Consider the following 26,716-nt stretch of genomic DNA (forward strand, 5'->3'; position numbering starts at 1 on the left):
GGAGTCACCGACCCTGGAGGTGTTCAAGGAAAGGCTGGATGTTGTGTTGAGGGACATGGTTTAGTGGGAGCTATTGGGAATGGGTGAACAGTTGGACTGGATGATCTTCTAGGTCTTTTCCAACCTTGGTGATTCTATGATTCTATGATTCTGTAGGTAGAAGGAAGGCATGCCAGCCTCGGGCAGTGACCTATCTCCTAGGGCAGAATCTATCTCACTCCGAAGGTCAGGTGCTGGCTGTGGCTGGAGACAGGACAAAGCACAGGTACCCCTCATTCCCTTCTTGAAAACAGGGTGAAATGACAAGGCTGCAAAACAAGGGAGCTCAATCAGCACCTTTTAATTAATATGCATCATAAATAAAGAAATAAATAAAGGCGAGACACCTCGTTCTAATAGGGAAATACAAATTAAATATGGTGCAACGTCCGCTAAGCGATGTACAAGCAGGAGGTAACCTTGCAAGACCAGGGCCCCTCGCCATGGGGAAGCCAGCCCAGGCAAGACACCATGAGCAGCATCCGCCTGGCCAAGGCACCAAATACTGGCACGGACTTTCGCTAACACTGTCACCCACCCAGTGGCAGGTGAGGATCCCCACACCACCCCAAGAGCATGGCAAGGCAGGGACTGACTGACATTGCCTCTGCTGAGGAGCCCTGGACTCTCAGCAGCCCCTTGTGTTCACACGCAACACTTGTCCCCCAAACTCACACCACGGGGAGCATTTCCTATCCCCATCTCCCCCGCCGTTCCTGGTGGGAGCGTGGCCCCCAAACCCCAAAAGCATCCCATCCCTAGCCCTGTCAGGGACCCTGCCCTCACCCCCCTTCCCTCCCCTCCCACCTTCCCTCCGCTGAGCACCCCAGGGCATCTGAGGCGACCTGCTCAGCACGGAAGGCACATCCCCACATCACCTATCTCTGCACAGGGTGGCACTACCTCACCTGGACCTACATCACACCGAACATCCACGTGCCTTCCTCACAACCCCACGCACCCTCGCTCTGCACACACACACACACCCCTTCCCTCCCAGGCCGAGGCCGGGCAGCATTGGCAGTGCACGGTGCTCCAACCCCGATAATACTGGGGTGCTGGAGGCTGCACGGCCACCCCGGGAGGGGCCATTCTCCTGCACCCTGCAGTGTGAAACTGAGCCAGTACTTCTCTGGCAGGGATTGTTTCGATTCCTGCTACATACAAACCCACCACCTATTGGTGCTGGAGATGGCATGGGGTGGAGGGGACTCTAACGGTCCCTGGTGTGGCTGCATGCACGGCAATGCCTGGCAATACGAGGTACAGCTTGCAGAAGGCTCCACGGGCCAGTTTGGCCTTTGGCAGCTGCACAAGGAGGAGCAAGAAGGAACCACCTACGGTTACTGTATTCGGTAATGGCAAGAAAGGTAAGAAACTAGCAAGAAGCTGTGTTTGCTTCTCTGGGCATCCCCAGAGGAGCCTCAGCAGCCCATGATACTGTGCTTGGCCTCTTAGCCATGTCAATAGTCCTCGTCCTCCGGGTGGGTCACGTACATGATGGGCACGAGTCCCTTCTCGGAGCCGAGACTGCACTGCAGCCAGTCACCATCCACCTTGGAGATGACCTGCAGGATATCCCCTTTGTTGAAGCTCAGCTGTCCTTCCTCGGTGGCAATGTGATGGCAAAGAGCTTTCACCTCACTGTGTGCAAGAGGAAGGGAGAAAGGGTGAGATCGTCACAGCATGCTCACCCCACTGGAGTCCAGGGACCACAGTGGGGTCAGAAATAAACCCCCACTTCCCTCCCCTCTGCAGCAGCAGGCAGACCTATGACAACTTCCTCCCATTACAGCCCCAGTTACATGCCACCACTCACCAGGGAGGATTGGCACACAGTCCCCGGGCTGGCTGTGGTGCAGGCAACACTTCAGGAGGCTCTGGCTGGGTGGGTTCTGGCTCAGGGGCTGTTTCTCGCCACATGCTTGCTCCGACCTGAGCCACCAGCTGGAACACAGACTTGTCCAGGCTCAGCCAACCAGAGGGCAACCTGCAAGGATGAGACAGAAGCAGGCTGTGGTGAAGAAGCCAGTGTCTCATGGTAACGTCATGCCTTAGGGATCTGGACACGCAGCATACACTGCAGTCCCCAGGCTTTTTCCATTCCAGGAGATCCAGCAACTTCTGGACACACCAGGTGTTACATATCTCTCTATTAACACATTACCTTTGATGTGTCACCACGGTGTAGCCCAGCAGTAGGCTATTTGCCTGACTCCCAACCACACTGCTGCAGCTCCAGCTTAACCAGCCCCTCCAGTCCCAAGCCACGTGTTCACAATTCCTACCTGTTAGGTTGCCTGGGCTCTTTCTGCACCTTCCTGGACCCGAACAAGTGTCCCCACTTGATGGGCTGGCTGCCCTCCGATGCGCTGGCACTGCTCTCTTCTTGGGGGGCTGCCGCTGCTCCCACTTTTAGCTGAGTCCCCATCTCCTTCTCCTTGCTGCGCTTCAGCTCTGTAACCACTGAGTCTGGGGGGCTGCCCATCCAGAAGGCCCAGCTCCGCTCCTTAACCTCTTCACCACCTGGCACGTGCTGGGGCTTCTCCACTGGCTCTTCCACAGTTTCAGGGCTTGGCCTTCTGGCAGCCTTGGGCTTCTCCTCCAAGCTGCTCTCAGCAATGTGGCAGGCTTCTGCTCCCTCCACTACCCCTTCACGTGGGGGTGGTGTCTCGTGGGACTCAGCTGAACTGGGCACGCCACTCAAAGCCTTCTTCTTCTCGTAGCGGATGAACTTCGAGCCTTCAGTTGAGCCTTCAATGTAAATCTGAGAGCTCTGCATGAGCTGGTACCACCAGCCCGCCTGCTTGTCCTTCTTCCCTTCCCACATGCTCTCTCGCACCTTCCTTCGTTCTTCCTCTCTGTCCCCATCTCCGCAGGAGGCCCCCACTCCCTTGACCCTCTCACTTGCAGCTCGCTCAGGGCTGTGGCCTGGCGACATGCCGCCATCTCTGCCACCCACTTTGCATGCTTCAGGGGCAGTGCTGCAGCCATCAGGATCCTCGCTGCTGCCCCGTGTCCTCATCAGCTGCAGGGTGGAGTGTGCGGAAAGCAGCAGGTCCTGCTTCACGCGCAGCAGCTCCTTTTGCTGCTGCTGCTCTTTGCCCATCTGCATCAGGTGGTGCTCAAAAAGGAGGTCCAGGTTGAAGGGCAGCAGTGAGAGAGGCTGCAGCAGGAGCAGGAGCTCCTCAAAAAGAGGCTGGCACACATTATGAGACAGGCATAAGAAGCCCACTGGTTGATAGTGCGCCAGGATGATATCTGTGGGGCAAGAGACACTGATTAGATGAGAGACCCGTGAGACTTTGCCAAGCCACCACGAAGCTACCGAGCAAAAGAGCTGAGTGCTGGTTTCTGATCTCATCCATGCCTGCAGTGTGAGACTCGGCACTGGGTCAGGGAGCAAATCGGTTAAGATCCTGCTTCCTGCAGCCAGTGTCTGCCTGCCAGGTGACACACTGGAACAATCATGCTAAGATAGGGTGCAAACAAAAAGCACCAAAGAGAGTCGGCACACTAAGATTGCCTTCTCCCACCTCCTGGATATGAAAGAGAAACTGAAGATGTGGGCCAGCATCAGTGTCCTATACGACACTGGTATATGACAGAGGTGCTCGGGACAGCAGAATGCAGCCTTTCCAAGGAACTAGCAGTGCTCAGCTGTGGATCCTAACAGAAAATGGACTGGTATTTATATTTGCAGCTATCACCCTACACTTCTTTTAGCTGCTTCCACACTGCTGTGCCACTAGCTTTATTGTCAACCATCATTCCCAGAGACAGTTTGGCACAGGATTTGTGTGCAGCAAGAAACATTCGTTTGCAGAAAGACGACAAGTGTGCACTGCAGTCAAGATTTGTAGCTTATCTGCACACCTAGCCTTCAACAACCTAGTAGCCCTACCTCACACTTCAGCTTTTAATGTGGCTTGCACCAGACTAACCCAGATTTGCAAGGGCAGTATTCCACTCCAGAAAATCAGAGCACTTTCTCTTGTTACACTGCTCAGTACAAAAAGTACTGATCCAAAGAGAAGCACTAACTACACACAGATCTGAACAACGTCTGCTGTCAGCCCCCAAACCTGACAGAAAATACTGGACTGCAGTTAATGCCTGGGCTGAGCATGCACTGAGCCAGAAGCACTCTCAGGTAATTCAGCATGTCAAGGGTTTCTGCCTCCCTGTGCATTTAGCACTTATGCTGCTTCTAGGCTTCAGGCAAGTGGGTTATCTACACACTTCAGAAACACTTCTGGTTGGAAAAAAAACCAACAAAACCCAAAATGAAAACACCTCCCAGACAACGGATACATCAAGGAAAAACAGCTTTTTGTTTGGCAGAAGGTTTTCCTTTCTATTTCCCATGCTTGAAGGGTTCCAGGTAAGTGCTTGCAGCTCCATCCCTCCTCAGTGCTCTCAGGCATTGGGCAGGGGACAGGCACTTGGTAGGTCTAGACTGATCTTGAGAGTAGAGTGAGCGATCTGTATTGTAGGTGATAGCCCTGTGTACCAGCTGCATCAGGGAAGGACACAGTTACCAGATTCTCCACAGCTCAGGTGGAGGAAGCTGCATGGAGCTTTGGCATCCACCTTCCTCCCTTTAGCTATGCAGCCCTCCAGCAATACCAAGACTGCATACAGTATAATCCTTCAGTTCAGATCAAGAGGAAGCAGCATGGGCTGAGAAACCAGTAGGAGACAAACATGACACAGGGCTTAGATCTCTGCTGCATGATGTGCAGAATTTAGTCCTTCCTGCAGCGCACAGCCTCTTACCTTCATGGTTATAGAGGTGGTTGAACCAGAACTCCAGTGACCGGATACTGTAGGAATAATACACAGTCAGGTAGGAAGAAAAAAAGCATAACTCAACTCATCCCCTTCATCCTTGCTGTTCTAGAAGCGTGGCTGGAAAATGGCATTTACACAGCATAGCCTGGGAACATTGAGATCTACAGAAATGACTCACTTCCATCAGCGCACACTGACCACCCAGCCTGTCAACATCCTATCTGCTCTGCAATGAGACTCTGCAACTGTAATACCTATCAGCCAGGCTTCCAGCAAATTTCCACACCACTTTGCTTCTGTGCCTTTGGCAGAGTTAAGTTTCACGAGAAATGTTCATATGGAAGGGACAAACCAATACAAATACAAGATCATTGCATCAAGCCTGAACTAAAATATGCTGGTGACCTGCACCAAGAGAGCTGGGCAAGCCTGGGTGGGGTGGGGTGAGCAGGGCAAAGCTTGCTCTTAGGGTCCTGCCAACATTTGGAGATGTTAGGGACTCTGCTGCCAGTGTCAAAGGTCTTTCTTATCACTGCAGACAAGCGAGGAAATACTATCCTGACAGGGCTTACCATGTCATAGGCACAGAGACAGAACTCCACTGACTTTTTGTGTTTAAAACTGACTGTTATATTACACTTCTCATCCAGCCTAGAAGGATCAGACTTGAGTCCTGTACCAGGGCTTTCAGAGAGTCGTGCACTGGGATTCACTGCAACCCCAGGAAGCAGTGACACAACAGGGATTTTCAGGATCAATTTATGCATACGTTATGTTTATCCTTACGTGAAGCCTGACAGACTCTTTGCACCTAACCTTCTAGGGCCAGAACAAACTGACAATGTTATTCAGTGGGCTGCAGCCAGCCCATCTGAGCCTTGGCCTACTTAGGATAAGTTTTAATCTCTTTGGAGCTCCCTGAGGCTCACAGCTTCTAACTAATCTACCTTGGAGAGCTGCTTCCCAGGTTTCCTAAATCTTTCAATTGGCAACTCTGCCTGCTTGCAGACACAGAGCAACACCTGCTGCCAGCCCTGGTCAGTGCCATGCAGTCAGCCCAGAAGTACGCTTACTTGAGGAGGCCGAAGATGAACGCATTGAACCGCATGGTGTGGTTGGTGAGCTCCGTGTACTGGCTGATCTTGCTATAGAGGCTGTGCAGCAACTTGGTAGAGGGGCCTATGGTAAAAAAGTGAAACATTAGGATTTGTTGTGCTCAACAAAGCCAAAATAGCATCATGAGGTGCAGCACTCAGGACAAGCCCTCAAGACTGACAGCCTCAAGACTGACAGCCCTCCACCAGTCATCAGGATAAGTTCACTCCATTCCAACATCCCAGCTCTGCACAGGAGAAAATCCAAGGCGCAGACTGACACCTGAGAGCACACCTGAGAGCAACAAGGAGTGTGTGCACATTTTCTTACACATTGGTTAGCTCTGCCTTATACCTGTAGCTGTGCAGGGCTAAAGATGAAGGTACAGAAACAACCTGGAAACTCAACCTCCTTTCCTCAGAAAGGAAATTCTTTTTTGTTTTGTCTGTTGTTTTTTTTTTTACCTAGTTGGGTGGATGCTTCCACCACGCTCCAGGGTATGTTCCTCCTCTGGCCAATGATCATGTCCAGGACATAGGCTTTGAGCCCATCACTCAGGATGTCCCGGACAGCTGGGCACAGGTATTTCAGTATGAGATGCCCCACGTTGGGGCTCACAGAACTGTTCCCAAGTTTAGCCTAAGGAAGAAGAGAAAATATGGAGAGGGTTGGTAATTGCTCTGCATGGTAAAACATATGCAAACAGTCCACACACCCACCTGCCTATTACAGACACCCAGGAGGCAATATCCAGGCCACGAAGAAGTTCAGCAGCTCCTTGAACAGGAGCTTTCCCTTCTCCCCTGCTGCCTCAGGCACCAGTTCTGGTTTACTCTCTGCAAGGTCTACCCCAGGCTGAGATGAGGCAACAGCTTGGGAAAAGAATATCTCACTTGGAAAGAGGATGTTCCTGTTAGATGGGATGCCTAGTTCTCCCCACGGGTCTAACAAGGTTACAGCTGGAGGAAGGAAAGACATGGGGATTTTTCTGCTGCCACAGAAGATTTTCATGTTGCTATTTTAGAAGTAGGAAGTAGCAAACTTCCAGCACTGAGGGGTTAAGGAACACTTAACAGTGACAAGCTGAGCTATAATTCCTGAGGATTACTATAAATAAACAGAGAGAGGGCAAAAGAGCTGGACAGAGCCCAAAATGAGGTGAAGAAGCATCTAAAAGCCAAGCCTCAGCAGAACGGGGATATATTCTGCCGCATGCAATCCTTTAGCTGCCAAAGGTCAAGCCAAAGACGTCAGCCCTGGACCTTGCACATACTGGTAGTCCCAGGCAGTTTGTTCAGGGCACAGATTTTACCAGCTGAGCTGGAATTACACTGCCCAGTTGGCATGGGTCCACAAAGGTCCTGAACTCAAATTGAACTTCTTCGTCAGGAATAATCCTGCCAGATCCACTGAGCATCAGAGCATCAGGGATGTGTGCTGCCTTTTGACAGGTGAATGCTCAGCCTTTGGCACACTGATGGAAAACTCAGATCAAAACCACAGCAGATAAAGTAATGGGTGAATATTGCCACTATTCCCCAAAACAACACAGCAAATACAGGAAAAACACCGTGAAGTTTTAAAAAACTGGAAATATAACCAGCTCCAGTTACACTTCACAGCAATCTCTGCATCAGCAACGTTGTAATGAGGGGCAAACTACCCTGGGCTCTGTCATTAGACTGAATGAGCTTGGAACCTGTTCTAGTGAGGTTTCTCTTTGGGGATGGCACTCCTGGGCAGCTGTCATCTCCAAACAGTCACACTGCTGCCCCAGAGGCCCTGCAACTGAAGGAGACTATTCAGCTTTGAGAGGAGGCAGCACAAACAATGACGAGTACCACAGGACAGAAAACATTTCTGGGACAAACAAGCAACTTCATTCTGCCCGTGTTATTCCAGAAATGGGAGGTGAGAGAGACACAAACAAAGACAGTCCCATGGGCAACCTAGGTACACTCTGATGTTAGTGGGTTTGTGGTAATGGCCTTAGGTAAAGATCATTTGCCCTAGATGAGCAAATGACTGATGCATTTTTTTATTATTATGAAGCCCTGTCATACATCAAGGGACTGGAGACACTGCGTTATGCTCTGCTACAGATGTCAGAACAGAATCAGAGGATGGATGGAGTAGGGAGACATAACTCTCCACTGTATGAGAAGAAAGAGCTGGGGTACTTCATCATACCGTAAGTCCAGGTAGCTTGGTATTCTCTCTCCTTAAGGACCGTAAGTAAGTACATAAGTGTCCTGATTTCAGCTGTGACAGAGTTTTGGGTTTTTTTTCTTCTATGCATCTGGTATGATGCTGTATTTTGGCTTTGGGAGAAAATCAGTGTTGATAACACACTGATGTTCTGGTTGTTGCTGAGCAGTGCTGCACAGAGCTAAGGATGTTTCAGCTTCTTGTACAGTCCTGCCAGCGGAGGGGCTGAGGAGGGAACTGTGAGGGGACAGAACCAGGACAGCTGACCTAAACTGACTAAAGTGATATTTCATACCACATGACATCATGCAAATAAATTTCAAAACTGAAGGGGATTGACAGCTGTTGTTCAGGAACCAGGTAGGCACTGGTCAGGAGGTGACAAGCAGCTGCATTGTGCATCACTTCTTTTGTAAATGTATACATAATTTCAATTAATGTTATTATTTTCCATTTCTCTTCCTTTTCTGCCTTGGTAAACAGCAGTGGTTATATTTTATCTCAACCCATAAGTTCTACTTTGTGGGTTTTTTTCATTTTTTCCCCCCAATTCTCTCTCATCCCAATGGGAGAGGGGAGTGAGTGAACAACTGTGTGGTACTTAGCTGCCTGCTGGGTTGAACCACAACAAGAGACACTCTCAGAAGAGTAATGCTAATGCTCTCCTTGCCTACAGCTAATTACAGCTCAGGAACTACCTATGGCAGACATGATTCCTATGTGTTTAGTAGACATCAGCAAATTTCCCTTCCCTTCATTTTTCCAATCTTTCCTTAAACACGGTAGCATTAGCATCCTTGACATCACGAAGCAAGAACTGTTGCACATTTACTGTCTGCTGCATGATGCCCTACCAACTGCTTTTGTTTTGTTGTTCCTACTAGCTTTATCTGATACGCCTTAATGTTTGAACTGCAAGAGAATGAAGAAACAGCCTTTTTCCATCCTCTCCCTGTCACTTATGATGGTAAAAAAGCATAAGAAAAACAAGACTTACCTTCACACCTGGATCCCTGCTGGTTCCAAAGTGAGCCACAATCAGGTCAACAGCAGTGTTGATTGCCTTGACCAGACCTAGAGGGAAATGCAGAGTCAGAGCTGCTTCTAGGACAGACCCAGACTAAACACTTGACAAAGAAATCAGGCATTAGATACAGCATTTCCAGGCCATGTCAGCACAGGTTCCTCATCTGCCAAAAACATGCAGAACCCCTCCTGAATCCTCAGCAAATATATCTGTGCTGGTTCCAACACTCATGTATCAGCCTGACAGTTCAACAATCTTTAGAAGAGGCTGAAGGACAAGACACCCTGTCGATATTCCCACAGTATGTGGAAACATCACCTCCACACACCACCTTGTGAGGGACCAGGGACAGGCTCTGAGGCAAAGACAGGGCAGAATCAACATATTTAGCAGCTATGTAATGATCACTAACAAGGCAGTAGTGGATAATCTGACATCTGCATCAGCATGATGCAAGAACAGTAGTGGGACAGGGGAGAAGCTGCCATGTAGCAGTCACCAACACATAACTGATAAAGGCATAGGAGCCTTTCTGCACATCCCTCGTCTCTGACAGGACACAGAAGCAGCTGTCAGCAGTCATCACAGTGACATCTTGGCCTGCTTTGACATCCTTTTGCCCACTCTGTTATATACACTATATTCACCATACAGCCCCAAAAGACCTAAATGACTAAAACTCAGGCTAGCCCCTCTGCAACACCACACAGATCCACAGTTTAAGCTTGTATACTGAAATGCGACGGCAGCATGCTGTGCCATAGGTTCATGCTCCTCTGCCAGCCTGCTCTCTTTACTTTCTTGTGGTTTCTTCTCATCATACTTCCTGGTACAAGTAGATGGTATGCATTTTTAGCATATAGTGTGGTGCAAGGAAAATGAACATGTGCTGGCTGTTCAGAGGAACATCTAGTTATGATTCTACAGCAGAAGAGGGCAGGAAAGAAATCATTATGCCTACAGCGACAGAGAGAAGCACTGTTCACCTTATGCTGTGCTACATTCCATTCTCCAATGCCCCAAGAGACACATGGACTCACCCTTCTTCTGCAGCAAGTCAATAGAGATGGACTCTGTGTTGCCATCTGGGGAGAGACAGAACTCAGCAGGGGGTTTCTCAGCTAGTGAGAAGTAGTCAGGGAAGAAGTCGGTGTAGGTAAGTTGGAGTTGCCTCATAGACTGTCCTGCATGGTCAAAACAGGGGGGAAAAAGAGTTAAATTCAAGCCCTTATACCAAAGCCTCTCCCATATAGTTTGCTTTTCCTAGAAGCAAGCTGCACCAGGAGTCTTCCCACCTGTCTGACCAAGACTGGACCAGCAAGGCTACTGGTTTGCTACTCCCCCCAGAAACAGTCTTCAAGGGGAGACTTCTATGAGTGCTCTTTCATAATGCTTTATTTTCCTACAAACTGCTTCCTCAGGACCATGTCAGGCATTCTCCCACAAAAGAGGGGTGGAGAAGCTGTTTGGGTTGGCAAAGGGAGGTAAAGAGCTTTGGAGCTGACCATGAGAATAATCTCTCTCACATACCCTACTGCTTCTCCTGAGGACTCTCAAAGCTTCAACCAAAAGCAGCTCACTCCCCTCTATCCTTCTTGCACTGTTTTTGGAGAACCGGGAAGACCTTAATGGCAAAGCAAGGACAAGCTGCCCCATGAGAGCTACAGCCAGTATCTAGCATGCTGATGTGGCTGGTATAGATGAGCAGACACTGCAGCGCACAGACACAAGATCTTCAAGGGCCACCACATGGATTGTGAGACATGAACTATAAGCTGGAAACAGCCCTGGAGCACTTGCTGAGGTTTGAGCTGTCCCTTCAGTCCAGCCCAGAGCCAGACCTAACTGCTCTCAGCTCATGGAGAAGAAGAGAGGCTCCACGATTTGTATCCACCAGTAAGCAATTTTCACCTTCCTCTTGTACACTACTGCCCTACTGCCAGTAGAAGCATCGACACTACTTCTCACAGCATGCAGACTGGTGATGAGGTCTGGCACAGCTGGGACACAGAACCTGAGCCCTGAAGTCACCCCCAGACCCAACAGCAGAAGCGCGGTGCGCACCATTCAGCTTGCAGTGGAAATGGCTGGTGTTGAGAGTGCCAGGAAACTCAAAGATGGGATTCCCTCGGTTCAGCCGGGGCTCTTGCTGCCTCCTGTCTAGGCTGCTGGCTAAGCTGGGCAGCCCTGAAACACGGTCCAAGCCCAGGGGATTCCTCCGCCTGTACTCTCGCCACTTCAGTGCTTGAGGGGAGAGGTGGTTCGCTACAATGCCGCAGGCAGCGTGCACCAGGTGGAAGGACATGAGCAGACAGGAGGACGTGGAGGGCAAACAGAGGGAGAAGGACGACAAGGAAGAAAAACAGAGAGACAGCAAGTTAGTTGAAGTCCAGTGGCATTTCAAGACATTAGCACATATATACAGAGGAAGGTGGTGGCCATAGCCAGGCACAGTAGGGCAGGAGTCTGAGTAACCCGGTGGCTGTAGGCACAGGGAGGGCAGATTCAGGGTGCCAGCACCTGGCATGGGGAATGTGAGGATCAGGGTCCCCCTCTGGAAACACTGTGTAGGAGGCAGGACTGAAGGAACACACTATCAGCACACAGGCAGAGTGATGAGGGGAGCTATTGGGTGCCAGAGCACTCAGACTCAATTTTGGCCCAGGTTGTGGCTGTAGGAAGGACACTGTTACGGTGAGCATCCATCAAGGAACTGGAGATGTTCTCCAGCAGCACACACCAGTGGAAGGGTACCTACCATTGAGGGGCCGTCCTCCCATGCTGCTCAGCGGACCAGAGCTGCTGGTCTCACTGCCATGCCTCCAGCGAGGATCCGCCTGGGCTCCCACTCGGCTCATCGGCACGCTACTCAGAGAAAGGGGCAGCAGGGACCTGCCGTGGAGTCGGTACTCAGAGAACGGTGGGCTTGGCTCCAGAGGTGCCTCTTTCTTGGGAACAGGCCTGGGGTTCTCATTTTGCCTCGGTGCATCAACTTTGGTGACTTGAGTGGGCTGCATGGCACTGACAGCAGGGGAAGACCTGGTAGGAAGCAGGTTGGCAGAGATGGGGCAGGACCTGCTCCTGGGAGGCTGGCTTTCTCCAGCTCGCTCAGTGGTGGGTGAGGAAGAGGAGTCCATGCTCTGAAAGAAAGGCACGTTGCATCGCACAGGAGAGTAACTGCCCAGAGGGGACGGCCGCGTTGTCTCTGGGGCGGTCTTCTTGATGCAGCCATCATTAAGAGAGGCAGCTCCATCTGCTGAACGCTGGGTCAGGAGCATGCCATGGGCTTGGCCCCCAGCCACTGCCGACTGCTCTGCCAGGGCGGCAGAGTTCTGGGAACTAGAGATCTGCTGGCTTGCAGGTCGGTTGCTGGATAAGCTGTAAAGTTGGGAAAGACTGGAGGCAAAATGGCTGTGCAGAGCACGGGCCTTGGGTGGCTTGCTGAAATGGTGCTGGAAAACGAAAGGCTGGATGGGCAGTGTTGTGGGACGCTGGTCCTTGCTGTAGCGTACCACAGGCTTGCTGTCTGTGCCTCCACCTTTAGGGAGAAAAAAGGGGACAGTATGTGAGGGCAGGCAAAGTGACAGTCATCTTGAATATGGTGGATCACTGGAAAAAGAGAATGTGCTCTCAGCTACTGGAGGAAGAGGATGAGCTAAAGACCAGTGCCAAAAAATGAGTGGTTCAAGTCTGAACCAGTTACACACATCATGAACTGGCAGGGTGAGGACACGTGCCTTCAAATGAAGTTTCCAGCTGTTGACAGCTGTCTTGAAGAGTAAAGCACTGTACTGAGGGTTTCTCTCTCCTGGTCCAGCTTCCCACCCTTTCCACATTCCTTCATCCCAGACAGCAAAAGCCATGGCCTCAGGCACCTGCCTCTGCTCAGACAGTGCCCAAAGACAGAGCCCTAATGCACTGCAGTACAACAGAATTTTATATATTAAAGGACTGCTTCCTTGCACAAGTGCTGGGAACTCACCCAACCTGCCACAAGTATTACGAGCACCACAGGTGTTAATCCAAGCATTCCCCACTCTCCATGGGGTGTGCTTGCCCTCCTTCCCTATAACTAGCATTTAGCAAGGCTTGCTTTCTCTCTGGTTCCTTATCAGACCATCCAGGTTTGCATGCTGCTTTGAGCTGGAGGTGAGGCAGCTCTTCTCCAACTGCTGGCAGGAGTTCTCAGCACAGCTCTAATTACAGCCACGCTGTTTTGGTGCACAGGAAAGTAGTGCAGACAGGGACATAGGATATACTGCTCTGAGAGCTTCTGCTTGCCTGTTCCTCCCACTCCCTAAGTAGCTCCTGCTCCGTCCAAGCATTCTCTCTGCAACTCAGCTGATCCCATGGCTGCCTTCTCTCAGCAGAGATTTGCCTTCCCTGCCATCCTGCACTAAGTGCAAGCTAAACGCTCAAAAAAACCAATCCAGGATAATGACAAAAAAAAAAAATCTTGCTCCATTGGTCAAAATCTCTTTCATACCTGCACTCAAGTGCTCCTTCAGTCCCCTGCTAGAAATTTGCAGTGCATCAAATGGCACATCCTTGGCATATCAGAGGCTATTTACTGCAGCAGCCTGGTCAGACAGCCATTTTGGACTGGCTTTTACTTGTGAAACAAATACAATAACTGTCTAGAGCAGAGAGAGAGGACTCCTGCCATGCTGGAGAAATGGCCGTACCTTAACCGCTTATGGAACTGTTACACAGCTTTCTCACCAGGACACGTAACGTCAAGATCAACGTGAAAAGCAATCAGGTACTACAGGCTTTCCACAGAAGGTGCAGGGAAAACTACCCTGGCAACAGAGGTCATGTGCCCTTCCAGAAGAACCTCTGCTGCAGTTCTACATACTGTGAGAAACAGCCAGAACATTCCAGGCAAAGACATACAGATTCTCTAATCCCTTTAGGGCTCATACGGTAAGTGCTGGCAGAGACTGAGCCACGCATCAAGAAGAGATGATTGACTGTGCCACTTCCCTCCCCAGTTCTGTGTCAAATAAATTCAAAAAAGAAAGACTGAAAAAGTACTCAGTGGTTTCTCTTTGCTTTGTCTGTTTGGAACTTGTCTCTGCCAAGTATCAGTGAGCCTCTGTCTTGGGAGCTAAGGGGAGATCATGGACTGAGGAAGTACCAGGCCCTAGAAAGAGGTCAGAATGAGATAAACCTCCAAGCTGCACATTCTCTAAGTGCTAATGTAATTTCCTCCCTTACATGCTATTACAGGTTTGCATAAAACCTTAATTTTCTAAAGAAATAGAAGGACAAGCTACATGCACTGATCTAGGTCTGAAATAAGCACATCAGAACTTTGTCCCAGAGACTAGAAGGCTTGGAAACAAACTGCACAGGCTCTGGTCTCCCACTACCAAGCAGGTTCCTCTACTGCTTCCCTCTAGTCCCAGACAGTAGTCTTTTTTTTTTTTTTTTTTTACTTCTCCGTTCTGCCTAGTTTGGCTCCTTACCGTCTGCTCGAGCTCTAACATCTCTCTGTCCATGGCCACTGGTAGAACTACCTGAGAAGTTGGCATCTGCCTCCGTCAGCAGGGTGAGAGAGGCTTGCTCACCTGCCCCATGCCCACTGGGGACGGTCTCATTGGGTCCCGAGTCTTTGGTGGAACACACAGCCTGTCTGTCCCCAAAAGGGTGATTCAAACAGAAGCCCTCGCAGCTTCGGTTCAGGCCATGGATGAAGGGCATGGGTGGGAGACTCTGGCTGCGGTGAGCTCTTTCTTCAAGGAAGGTTGGGCAGTCCCGCTGTGCCTCAGGGATAGGGGAGAACTCCAAGGAGGAATCTCCACTGCACCGGAGTGGTGGCGAGGTGCTGTTCTTTTTCCTGCCTTTAGCAAGTTCAGCAAAAGATGTCACTCGCTTTGGTGGGGAGCTCTGAATGGGTATTGCTGGGCTTTCACTCAGCTTAACTGGACAGCTCACCATACGCTCCAAAGACCCCAGCCTGTTGCCAGGACTCCGGTCCAGGTTCTGATCATAGCTTCTGGAGCGCTGCCGGCTTGTGTTGAGGTTAGGTGGCGACACGTTCACATAGACCTGACCCTCAATCATGTTCTCTGTGGTTTCTCCCTTTGTCTCCTCTTCACTGCACTCCACACTGCCTTCTTCTTCTCTTAGGTCAGGCCTTCTAAAAAGATAGTATTCAGTGGGCTGAGCTGGGCTACCTTTGGTCTGGTCTTCTGAGCAACTAGTTATGGAAGATCCTGCAGGGCTGGGAGATGACTGGGAAGACAAGTCACACGTGACTAGCTTATAATAATTCTGAGTAGCCACAACAAGCCGTGCTTGGCTCTGGAAGCAGGCAGTGAGGTCTGAGCTCTCTGAAGTGCAAGGCTCACAGTGGAGGTGGTAGGAGTTGCAGTTAGCATCAAGAACAGGTGAGGAAGAACGGTGACACTCACATGTCTTCCCTGAACTCTCCGGGTGATGCGACTCACAAGACATCTTGGATTCTGTGGGTGATGAATGCAAATCCAAGTAAAAAGCTCCTGTGTCTGAGTGGCTGCAGAAGGAAGAGTCACAGGACAGGTTGGCTGAATTCAGGTTAGATCGAGAATGGCCATTCATTTTATTGTAGAGAGCACTGAAGTTCACCAGCACTCCATCAGAGCTGTTGCAAGAAGAGTCACTGATGTAGCCCATCTGCTGATCAATCACTTCAGACTGACTTGATGAACTGTAGCAGCGACAGTGTTGGAGCTCTGAGCTGGAACAGCTGCACGTCCGGCTATGCAGGGCATCATGATTCCTCAGTGATTCACCTGCATTTTGATTCCACTCCTGGTCACCACCATCGAAGGAGAAGCTGGAGGAGCTGCCACGATTGCAGCTGCATTCATCCAGCTCCATGCGTTCTGTGGCCTGGTGGCACCGGTTCGCATTGTTCCTCTTCTGAATGTCATCACTGCTGATTTTGTCTTCTTGCCCATCTACCACACCGGATCGGCTTGCCATGTTCCAGGATTTCACAACGTGGTTGGAGTCGTGGAGGTGGAACGGGGGCAACGCCAGCTCATGCAGATGGAAGGGAGGTTTGCCACCCACAAGGGAGTTGTGAAGGTGGAAAGACTTTTGACCCAAGTCATCCCCAAAGATGCCGAGATCTTCACCCTCGGTCAGTAAGAAAGGGTTGTGTCGCTTACTGGCACTAGGGACAACCAAGTCCCTTACTTTGCCTTCTTTGTTGTCTGAGGCCTCTGCTGAGGCTTCGGAGGCCTGGAGAAAGCTGCTGTACACCAAGGAGTCGGTCTGTGAAAGGTCTCTTTCTGGAAGGGTAGAGGTGCGTGTAATGCCAAGATCTGGCTGACAGAAGGGGTTGGTCCTTTTGTTCACGGAGCAGCACTGTCTATCAGGGACCTGGCAATGCACAAGAGGAATGTGATGGACAATCAGCGTCTCGCCAGTCAGCTTTGGTGGACTATCCATGGTGAGGAATGCTCTTCAGGATATCAGTTAAACTGTTGCTACCCATGGACCAGTGCGGCTGCACATGAGAGACAGGTAGGACACTTCTCATGAGGGAATTCAGATACCTAGGGAGAGACAGAAATGCAAAGAAAGTCACTTTTCAATTAAGGCAGTGAGTATTTGAAGCCTCCCTTGTTTGATCAAAGACTTGATAATCTCAGTGGTGTTCTTTGTCAGCACAAGCGTCCCAGCGTAAGGTTCCGAGCAACCTTTCCTCAGGGGAAGCATTACAAAACAAGACAAAAGTGCCCCTTTCCATCCAGTCTCCTGGGACTACCCTTGTGCTTTCAGCTGACACTTATCAAACTTCTGTGAGGTAACTTATTTCACTCAAGTGGCCAAAGAACTGCACAGGTTTTGGGTCAAAGGAAACCCTCAATGGTTGATGGTGCCCACTGCACGTACACAGGAAAACCTAACGCTTACCTCCTCATTCAGATATTTCATGTATTTCACAACAGGACTGCTGTTACAATGTGCAGATCCAGGATTCACACAACCAGGACACTAAGAGGTCAACACCTCATGTTCAGTAAATAACAGTCTGTCATAAGGCTAGAGGAAGATGTTCATCAGCATGAGACAGGAGAGCAGGGAACATATTCATTTCTCTTTCCCCAGCTGTCCTTGAGGACCAAACAGCAAGAGCTTTCAGAGCAGTCTGGAGAGTGTTTTCCTTTTTGCATTCTCATCTACATTTCAGAGAAATCAATGCAGAGAACATCGGGGAAGGGCAGCTAAGGCACCGTGGGGAGGGAGAAACCTCAAAAAAAAACCCACTGACCCAGGGTGATCCTGAGGGATGCAAAACTAAGTTAAGGGTCTCATATATCAATCTCTTGTTTTGGAAACCCTGGACTGAACATCCTTGATCAGCAATTCATATCCCACATCCCATCCAGGCATCCTCAGGGCTCACAGCATCCTGGCACGGCACACTGCAATCTCTGGTCACCAGGACCTTAGATCTGCTGCCATCGCTATTAGCCTTCAAAGTGACAGTAACAGTATCTGAGTCTTTATCTACATAAACCCAGTGTTCTTCACTATGAAATGACAATGGATTTGGAACCGAGCTGCAGAGGAATATAGGAGTGCAGAGAGGAAATTAAGAAATGTGGGATAAATGAAATCAGAACACTGCAAGCAGTGAGACAGCTCTACAGAAAGATCAAGAGCTTCAGTTCTTTCAGCTTCGTGGCATAAGAATAGCAATTAAAAGATGCTAAAATAAAGCTGATCAAATGAAGTACTTTCTCCCACGCATAATAGTCATTCTCACAGACACAGGATGTTTTGGCAGAAGAAAAAAAAACCCAGAAAGACGGAAACAGACCTAGTGTTTACAGCATACACCCATTGATGTAGAAGTTGATACTAACAGTGGTGTTAGTTGAGCTGAGAAGCCTTGTGGATCAGGCTAGACTTTACAGAGACTCATGTGTGTTGCAAACGATTCATCCAGAATTAGGCTCTGAAAAAGAAGTCACCTGGACCACATCTGGGAACTACCAGGCAACCCTAAAACAGCCCTGCCAATAGACTTCTTGGTACTTGTATCACTCTTTCCTTTCCGTTCACTGACTCCTCTGTCTCACAAGCCCCTGTTTCCTTTCCCACAATCTCTGCCATACTGACTGAAAGGAATGAGTATGTTCTCCATCTGGCTCCTAAGAGGAGATTTTGCACGTTAGGGATTCCCATGATCACATTGTTCAAGAACCACTATTGGTAACAACAGCTTCTGGCTCTATGCCTAATGCAAACATGCTGAAAATGGTGTTCAACAGCTAGGGCTGTGTTTCTGCCCCATTCTGAACTTCGTGCATCACTGATGGTGCACATAGCAGCACAAGTCCTCACTTATCCCCCAGCACTGTGGGAAAAGCTAGCTCTGGTTCTGCAGTACTTAACTTGCTCATTCACCTCTCCTTCCCTTGTTACTACCCTGGTAGATGGTTGTAACACTTACATCATGTCTCTCCATAATGTTTTGCTGTGTTCTGAGTGTTGCCACAACGCAACAGCTTGAAAAGCATCATTTTTGAATACAAACGGTAACAACCAAATGCTTCATTACTAAAGCACATCTCTACTGCCTCTGGGAAATGGCTGCTTAAAGCACCAGCACCCATCTGCTGCCCAGCCCTGCCAAGTAGCATACACCTCACACTGCTGCAGATGCTGCTGTGGGAGGACAAGGTTTGCAAAGGCACACACTGACATTTGACAGCAAAATGTCAGGGGAGGTGACATACAGCCACTTCCCAGCTGTCTCTCCACAGCTCTGCCCAGCTCTTTGGTTTTGGTGGCAGCACACGCTGCCCAGGCAGACTGTGAATCACTGACTGTCACGTGTGCTGCAGCAGATGAATGCAGCACATGGCTTCAAGGGCCAGTATCATAGGAAAAATACTGCCAGCTCCTGCCAGGAGCCATTCCGAAAGCTTCCTTAGGGATATGCAAGACTTTTTGTGCCCTAGGTGTCACAGTCTCCCTTAACATATTCTTCTGTCTCAGGGATGCAGAGAAGTTAGACTGTGGCACTGTCAGCACAAGGATCATTAATTTCCCAACCCCGTCCTCCTGGCCATACCATCCACTGGTTCTCCCTCCGATTCTGGAAGACTGCAGAAGGATCCACTCTCTTCTGTTCAGGGTATGGTAGGTTGAGATCTATGCTGGGTTGTAAAATCCAGCAGACACAGCAGTTTCACATTCTGCTGGGTTTGATAACCTCTTTACAAAGCAATCCCACCCCTCTGCAAGTGGGGGTTTTCAGAAGGAGGGATACACAGTTTGCATCCAGACACTTTTAGCCCAATCAGTTCATTTTTCTTAATTATCATAGCAGAAGCTCACAGAGTGCTGAAACTTTCTTAATCCTATGCACATAATAGCATACATAGCATCATTCAGCAACAATCTCTCTGGAAAACTGTGTCATGGCAGCGCAAGGCAGGGAGGCACACTAGATGCAACAGCCATTTTGATTGCAAATGTCAAAATTCTTAACCTACTCCATTCTGACACCATCTGCTGCTGAAGGGGAAATATGGGTTGTCTATTCTGTAAGCTCAGACATCTCATTATCTGGAGATGCCTTTCACGAATTAAGGTAATGCAAAGCAGAGAAGAGCTTTTCATGAGATATTTGTGATGTGGTGGAGAATTATCAATGCTTTTACCCTTAGTTATACATAAAAAAAAAATTCCAAGCTGCAGCAAATCTCTAGGTAAGCAGAGAAAGAGGAGTGCTGTGCAACAAAGGGTGGTTTAGCACCGACCTGAGAGCTGCCTGCCAAGATGCATTATGCTTCAGAAAGGATTCAGCACATTGCAGATAACACAATGCAGCACTGCTCAGGCTCCACAGATCTTTCCCTGCAAGGCTTCTGCAAGGCAGGCCCCCAGCTCTTCCCCATCCACAAGGCTGAAGATGCTGTGCTAACTTGGGGTAGTCAATGCAGCTCCTTGGTTTCTTAAGTACTGCCTCCTGCTTCTGTAACACTACTGAGAAATTGCTGCCAGAGCCATCAGAGCCTTGCCTGCAAATCCTGATGCGCTAGCTGTGGCAGTCAGAGAGCTCCAGGCATACCCTATTATTATATCTCTGGTTGCACTTTTGGAGTTTGCTGGCAGCTGCCCGCAAGGTGTGGCTGGGTTCAACAGACAGCGACACAGGCTTTCTCAGAGTAGGTAATGCAGTAGCAGAGAAGCAAGCAGAGATTTCAGAAATAAATATGATTTCAATACACAGAGTCTGCGTGTATCACATGAAGGAAGAAGAGATGATCAGAATTCTCACCTGGAGGAGATGCTGGCTGTTGGGAGGCTGGCTTTTCTGAACAGACTACTATTTCTACAGATCTCTGCCACTTAATTTACAAACTTGAATGTCCCATATAAGCCTCTAACTTGAGGGTTCTTGCTGTGTCTTTCTGAATGGCTTTGGTTTCAGTCATCATCATCTTACCTCAGATAAAACAAGACAACCTGACTTGGTTGTCTGAAAGGTGAAAGATGGAAAAACAGGGCTAGGGGGACATTTGATTTAATAGATGAATTAGCCAAAATTCTTCACTAGTAGAGCTGCTTGTTCTTTTGTTATTGTTTCATGTGAATCCCTGACTCCTACATGGCATCTGCATTAAGATGGCTGAAGAAACTGTACAGATCTACAAAACAAATGTGAAAAAAAACAACGCTGTAAAAAGCAGCAGTTTGTGAGCTTGCAGACAAAGGCACAATACAGATGTCTTCTCATTGCTCTATGGGGAGAAAGAGATCCAGTTCATTCTGTCAGCTCATTCTCTGCCAGGCAAAAGGGCTGGGAGAACAGCCCAACTGGAAGGAACTCTTCGTAAGCCTCCACTGCTCTTTTCCTGCCTCAGGGAACAGACAGAAGAATGAGGGTAGCCTTTCTGGGTGGCCCTGAAGCGGACCAGTGCTAACAGTGGGGCTGCTGCAAGATACAAGGATTTGATAATTCCTAAGTTTCTGCCTTAGCTCAGGGTGGTTCCTCTGTCACCTTGAGCAAACCTCCAGAAGAGACCACTTCCCCTTCCGCATCAGGGTGCTGCTTGGACCCCAGCCTTTTTTCCAGAGGTTTCCATGACAGCTCACTATCATTACATCCCAAAAATACATAGGATTATGTTGTGTTCAAAACAGAAACAGCAGCATGTGGTGGTCAGTGGCGAGGAGCCTGCCAGCAGGGATGACAGGGTGAGTGAGAAGAAAGTAAACAGTAGGTACGTGCATGCCTAACAAAGACACGACTAAGGATGAGCAGGTACTGCCTCCCAGCCAGAGGAAAGTAAGTCCCAGCTGCACTGGGCACCTTGAGTTACAGCACTAGAAATAGCTCGTGCAGCAGCTCTATGCCAGCAGCAATGGGGCTGACAGAGACCAAACCCGACTCTCCCAAGTCTGCGCTCTCTTGCTCTGTGACACCAGCTGGCATGTGGCACTCAGCAGGAGACACTTGCAGGCCCCGACTTATGAAGCAGTAGGGTGATCTGGGTTGGAATCTGCCCCTCCTCCTCCAAGCCCATCCTCTGCCCCAGCCCCCACCACATATGCGCCTAATTAGCATATGCAAATCCACAGAGGAGAAAGACTCTAATGTTGCTAGCTGTCAATACTGCACTGAAATTGCTGCTGAATTAGACTCTGAACACAGTATATCCTTTTTTATCACGCTCCAGTGGCAGCAGGGAGGAGGGACCACATTTGCATAGCATCTTTAAAGTATGAGCACTCTAAAAGCACATCTAAGATTTTACAGAAGCAAAAATTACACTATTCCTTTGTGAAACATGGATCCATCTAGGCACTGGAGCCTGCCTGTTATGTGATTCCCAAAGGATCCAAGAACCCATTCAGATAAGAAAAAATCCTATCAGCAAACAAAATTGCTAGGAAGAATCAGTAGCAAAAATACCAGGCTTAATTATCCTTGGCTGCACTTTCCCCAGGGTTTAGCCATGAAAAAGAAGGGCTGTGGCTATCAGCTGGCAGCCTCAAGAACATGCTCCTAGTATAGACATGAGGGACTGAAGACCATGTCTGCAGTTTTATGCAGAGAGCTGGCTCTCTGACCTATGTCTGGAAGCATACAGGATCACAGAATCAGAGAATGACCTTGGGTGGAAGAGACCTTAAAGATCACCCAGTTCCAACTCCCTGCCATGGGCTGGGTGCCCCCACCAGCTCAGCCACCCAGGGCCCCATCCAACCTGGCCTTGAGCACCTCCAGGGATAGAGCATCACAGCTCTCTGGGCAGCAGTGCCACCTTGAGAGTAAATAAATTCTTTCTAACATCTAACTTAACCCTCTATTCTTTTAGTTTAAAGCCATTCCCCCTTCCCCTATCATTACCAGACTGTGTAAAAAGTCTGTTCCCCTCCTGCTTGTAATCCCCTTCAAGTGCTGGAAGGCCATAATGACATGTCCCTGGAGCCTTGTCTTCTCCAGGCTGAGCAAGCCCTGCTCCTTCAACTTGTCTTCAGAGAGGTGCTCCATCCTCTGAACTTCTTCATGGTCCTCCTCTGGACCCAGTCCAACAGCTCCACACTCCTTCTGGATGCAGTACTCCAGACGAGGTCTTGGGAGGGCAGAGCAGAGGGGAACAGTCCCCTCCCTGTCCCTGCTGCCACCCCTCTGTTAATGCAGCCCAGAACAACGTTGGCTTTCAGGGCTGCAAGCGCTCACTGCTGCCTCACATACAGCCCTTTGTCCACCAGAACCCTCAAGTCCTTCTTTGCAGGGCTGCTGTCAAAGAATTCTTTTTCCAGTCTGCACACATACCAACCCATGTGGTTTGGCCTTGTTCAACCTCATTACATTCTTGTGTGCCCACTTTTTGAGCAAGTCAAGGTCCTCTGGATGGCATCTCTTCCTTCTATTATTGTCAACTGCACCACTCACAGAATCACAGAATGGCCAGGGTCAGAAGGGACCTCAAGGATCATCAATCTCCAACCCCCTGCCACATGCAGGGCCACCAACCTCCCCATTTAACACTCGACCAGGCTGCCCAGGGCCCCATACAACCTGGCCTTGAACACCTCCAGGGACGGGGCATCCATAACCTCTCTGGGCAGCTGTTCCAGCACCTCACCACTCTCTCTGTAAAGAACTTCCCCTGACATTCAACCTCAATCTTTCCTCCCTCAATTTAAAACCAATTTCCCTTGTTATCTACCCTTCCAAAGAGCTGTTTCCTCTCCTGTTTGTAGGCTCCCTTTAGGTACTGAAAGGCTGCAATAAGGTCACCCCACAGTCTTCTTTTCTCTAGGCTGAACAAGCCCAGCTCCCTCAGTCTGTCTTCATAGGGGAAGTGCTCCAGTCCCCTGATCATCTTCATGGCTCTCCTCTGGACCTTCCCCAACAGCTCTCTGTCTTTCTTGTACTAGGAGCTCCAGACCTGGACAAAGTACTGCAGATGGGGCCCCACAAGAGCAGAGTAGAGAGGGACAGTCACCTCTATGTACCTGCTGGCCACCCCTCTTCTGATGGAAGATGTCATCAGCTTGATGTAATCAAAAAACTAGCTGAGAACACATTCTCAATTGCACTGTTTAGGTCAAGATAACATGGCTGTTTTCAATATATTTGTTATCTTGCTATGTGCAAATGTGACCAGGCAGCCATTCTTGCTCAGGTGTGTGCTGCAGGGGTAAAAGAACAAAAGCAGAATCGTTGACAAAGGACTTCAAGGGAACAAGTTCTTGAAATAACTAAGGTATCATCCCCCCCAACTCTCCTTATATAAAACAGCTACAGATGTCAGGATGCTCTCACTGGATTATCTTCAGAATTAGACACAGCAGTAGCATGATGGTTTGCTACAAGGACTGAAGTACTCATGTGAAAAGGAGAAGCAAGGCAGGTATGGCATTTCCTCACAGTGATGGGCACCAGCTCTACCAGCCACCCAGAATGCCTGCATCTGCAGAGATTCGCTATTTTAAAATGCAGTCTTACAAAGAATTTAGCACGCACAGTGCGCACCCAGATCAGAAGCCCCAAAAGAAAACACAAGCAGAAAAACATCCTAGCAGCAGGCTGGTTTTATCAGGTGCTCCTCTTCACACTGCATATCTAAATGGTTTCTCAAACAGCAGCTCTGTCCAACAGCTGACTCCTGCCAAGACTGCAGAAAGCTTTAACCCTTCCTAGCTCTAGCAGCACAGTGAGACTGCATGAGATTAGAAGCTGCTCTCTGCACTGCAGAGCAGGCCTTGATACGACCTTCCTGGCGAAAACAAGTCTACCAAGAACGCCGTGGCTTTTTTTTCCAAGAAAAACAAAATCTAGGGCAACTCTTGCCACTAGCTCAGAAACAGTGGAAAAAGAATGATGAACATACTCAGCCTTTGTAGATCAACAGCCTCAGGGAAGTTTTGTTTCAGCATGGGAACACAGAAGTCTGTGGACTGAGTCAGATGACCATTTCAGCCTAGTCCTTCACCTTGGTTAGCAATGTTCAGAAGTTCTGCATTAGGTGTACTAACCTAAAGTGGGCAAATGACTGATCATTGCTCCATTTTCAACCCCAACACAGGTAGCCTCCATTAGAGAATGCCTTATGTCAAGAAGCAGATTTCATAACCCTTCCATAGGCGGCTGGGTGCTTACACAATCATAATGCTGCATGCTGACATCTCCAATAGCATCTGATTTTTTTCAGAACTCTTGCAACCTTTGGGCCTGGTAATGTCCTGAACTAGTGATCTTCACAGCTAATTTACACCTCGGCCATTGCTGTCTGTCAGTTCTTTTGAGCATACCAACATTTATCTTCATTATTATACTTGTTTAAGACAAGGAGAGCGTGACGTTTTTTGCATTTATCGCCCTCTGAGCAGTCCCAAGCTATTCAGACTTCCCCTGACTAGACATTGGTCTCCCTCTACTTGTGTGTTCATTTGCAAAGGATGAGGCAGAACTCAGAAGATCTGGAATGAAACCGCAGCATTAATTTATGTAAGAGAATATTTTCCATGGAACAGAACGAACAAAAGGCAAGCCAGACCTTCATAAAATACTTATGAAGCAGACCAGTCACAAATAATGATTACACATATTTTTCTTCTGAGAGAAGAAACTTATCCCTTACAGGGACCGGCAACACAAACCAAACTCGGCACGTAAAGCTCCAGCCAGGACAGCGATCAGCTGCCATGAGTCAGACATTTATTTTAAGATAACACTTTAGAAGACAGCTCATGTGCTAATTTGGCTTGGAATGATTGGGCTCAACAGAGCATTAGGGGTCTAATGAACTAAATCTGATAACCCTAGATTAACCAAGGTCTTCTGCTAAGGAAAGTCATGCTGGGCTGCAGAGGATGCACAGACCTACTCTACTGGAGAAAAAGGAGAGCAAACAGGGACAATCCTTGGCACTGTACAGAAGGAGCAGTATGGAGTTCCTAGGGACGCACCAGGGTTGTTATTACTCTGCTTTAAGCCACTTCAAGGATGCTCAAGAGCGCAAAGGACGCCTCAAGAGTGCAGGCTCCCAAACCTTTCCAGATAGGACATGCTCACTTTTGGAAATTTTTTTGCTGTGTTCTTTCTGCACCAGATGTCAAAGAAGAAGCACCTACAACAAGCAGTGAGAAAGAACTTGTCTCAGCTGAACCCTCACAATGAGATGGACTTCAAGTCATCCAGGTTTCAAAACTCAGCAGCCTCTCTTCTGAGCACACAGTAGAAATAAACTAGGTAGTCTTGTCATTCACAAAAACGTCATGCCATCTGGGAATATTGCTGGGCTTTGAAGTTTAACAGCAAGATTCATGGGCTTATTCACCACAGTACACATGAAAATTATTCCTATTATTAATTTTAAATAATTCTCCTTAACTTCCTGGAATACTTCCATGCTGCAAGCTGGGCAGCACATAAATCATTATCTTCTTTCTCTATAAGATTCATCTTTTCTCATAACGAACTCTGCATTTTCTCATTTGATACAGTAATTCCAGTTTCTTCAGTCACTCCTTTTATGAGAATTTTCCAGGACTTTGTGCAGGATTCTGGTAAGCTTCTCATTTCTCTCCAAGCCTGCAGTCATCACTCTGAGCTGGGGTGACTAATTACACACACTTTCCAAGTCAACAGTGAGATGTCCTCCGCTTTACATATCAACACTAAAATACACTGCACCATAGCTTTCAATTTCTACCTTATGTATCCTAATGTTGAAATACAGCTGTTCACCAGATAAGATTTCTCATGACCAGTGTTACTTCCAGGTACTTTTTGTAGTTTAATGCCAGATCATTTGGAACCTGTCAAAGTGTATTTTTGTGACTGTTAAGTTACGGCCTTATACACACTGATTTAAGTTAGCATCAAGCTCATAAACTCAAGGCTTACAAAAAGCCTTGCCTACAATAAACAAGGGCACTTTTTTTTTTTTTTTTTCATGTGTTTTCTCTCAGGAACAAGTTTCATTTCTGTGCCTCTGTAGCTTGTGGGGTTTTGCCCCCTCAAATTCCACAAACTGTTGGAGTAGGTGTGTGGGAAATTTTGCCTATCTTCACACAAAT

At 48.7% G+C, this 26,716-nt stretch overlaps 1 protein-coding gene across 9 annotated transcripts in view; it reads right to left on the minus strand.

Annotated features, from left to right (window-relative positions):
* Window positions 1–325: 325 nt before the first annotated feature.
* Window positions 326–26,716, minus strand: part of RUSC2 (RUN and SH3 domain containing 2) — a 53,361-nt gene continuing 26,970 nt past the window's right edge. For 7 of the 9 annotated variants that reach the window (XM_052670129.1, XM_052670125.1, XM_052670128.1 and 4 more), the window contains 11 exons: window positions 14,635–16,713; window positions 11,922–12,701; window positions 11,228–11,428; window positions 10,204–10,347; window positions 9,134–9,210; window positions 6,393–6,567; window positions 5,907–6,012; window positions 4,819–4,865; window positions 2,328–3,300; window positions 1,859–2,029; window positions 326–1,683 (listed from right to left, as the gene is read on the minus strand). In XM_052670129.1, the coding sequence (XP_052526089.1) occupies window positions 1,503–1,683; window positions 1,859–2,029; window positions 2,328–3,300; window positions 4,819–4,865; window positions 5,907–6,012; window positions 6,393–6,567; window positions 9,134–9,210; window positions 10,204–10,347; window positions 11,228–11,428; window positions 11,922–12,701; window positions 14,635–16,606 (4,827 nt within the window). In that variant the 5' untranslated portion in view covers window positions 16,607–16,713 and the 3' untranslated portion in view covers window positions 326–1,502. The remainder of the gene's footprint in view (window positions 1,684–1,858; window positions 2,030–2,327; window positions 3,301–4,818; window positions 4,866–5,906; window positions 6,013–6,392; window positions 6,568–9,133; window positions 9,211–10,203; window positions 10,348–11,227; window positions 11,429–11,921; window positions 12,702–14,634; window positions 16,714–26,716) is intronic. The other 2 variants (XM_052670130.1, XM_052670131.1) reach the window with 2 other exon arrangements.

Source organism: Tympanuchus pallidicinctus, unplaced genomic scaffold (assembly GCF_026119805.1).
Source record: "Tympanuchus pallidicinctus isolate F22 unplaced genomic scaffold, pur_lepc_1.0 scaffold9, whole genome shotgun sequence".
Taxonomy (NCBI): domain Eukaryota; kingdom Metazoa; phylum Chordata; class Aves; order Galliformes; family Phasianidae; genus Tympanuchus; species Tympanuchus pallidicinctus.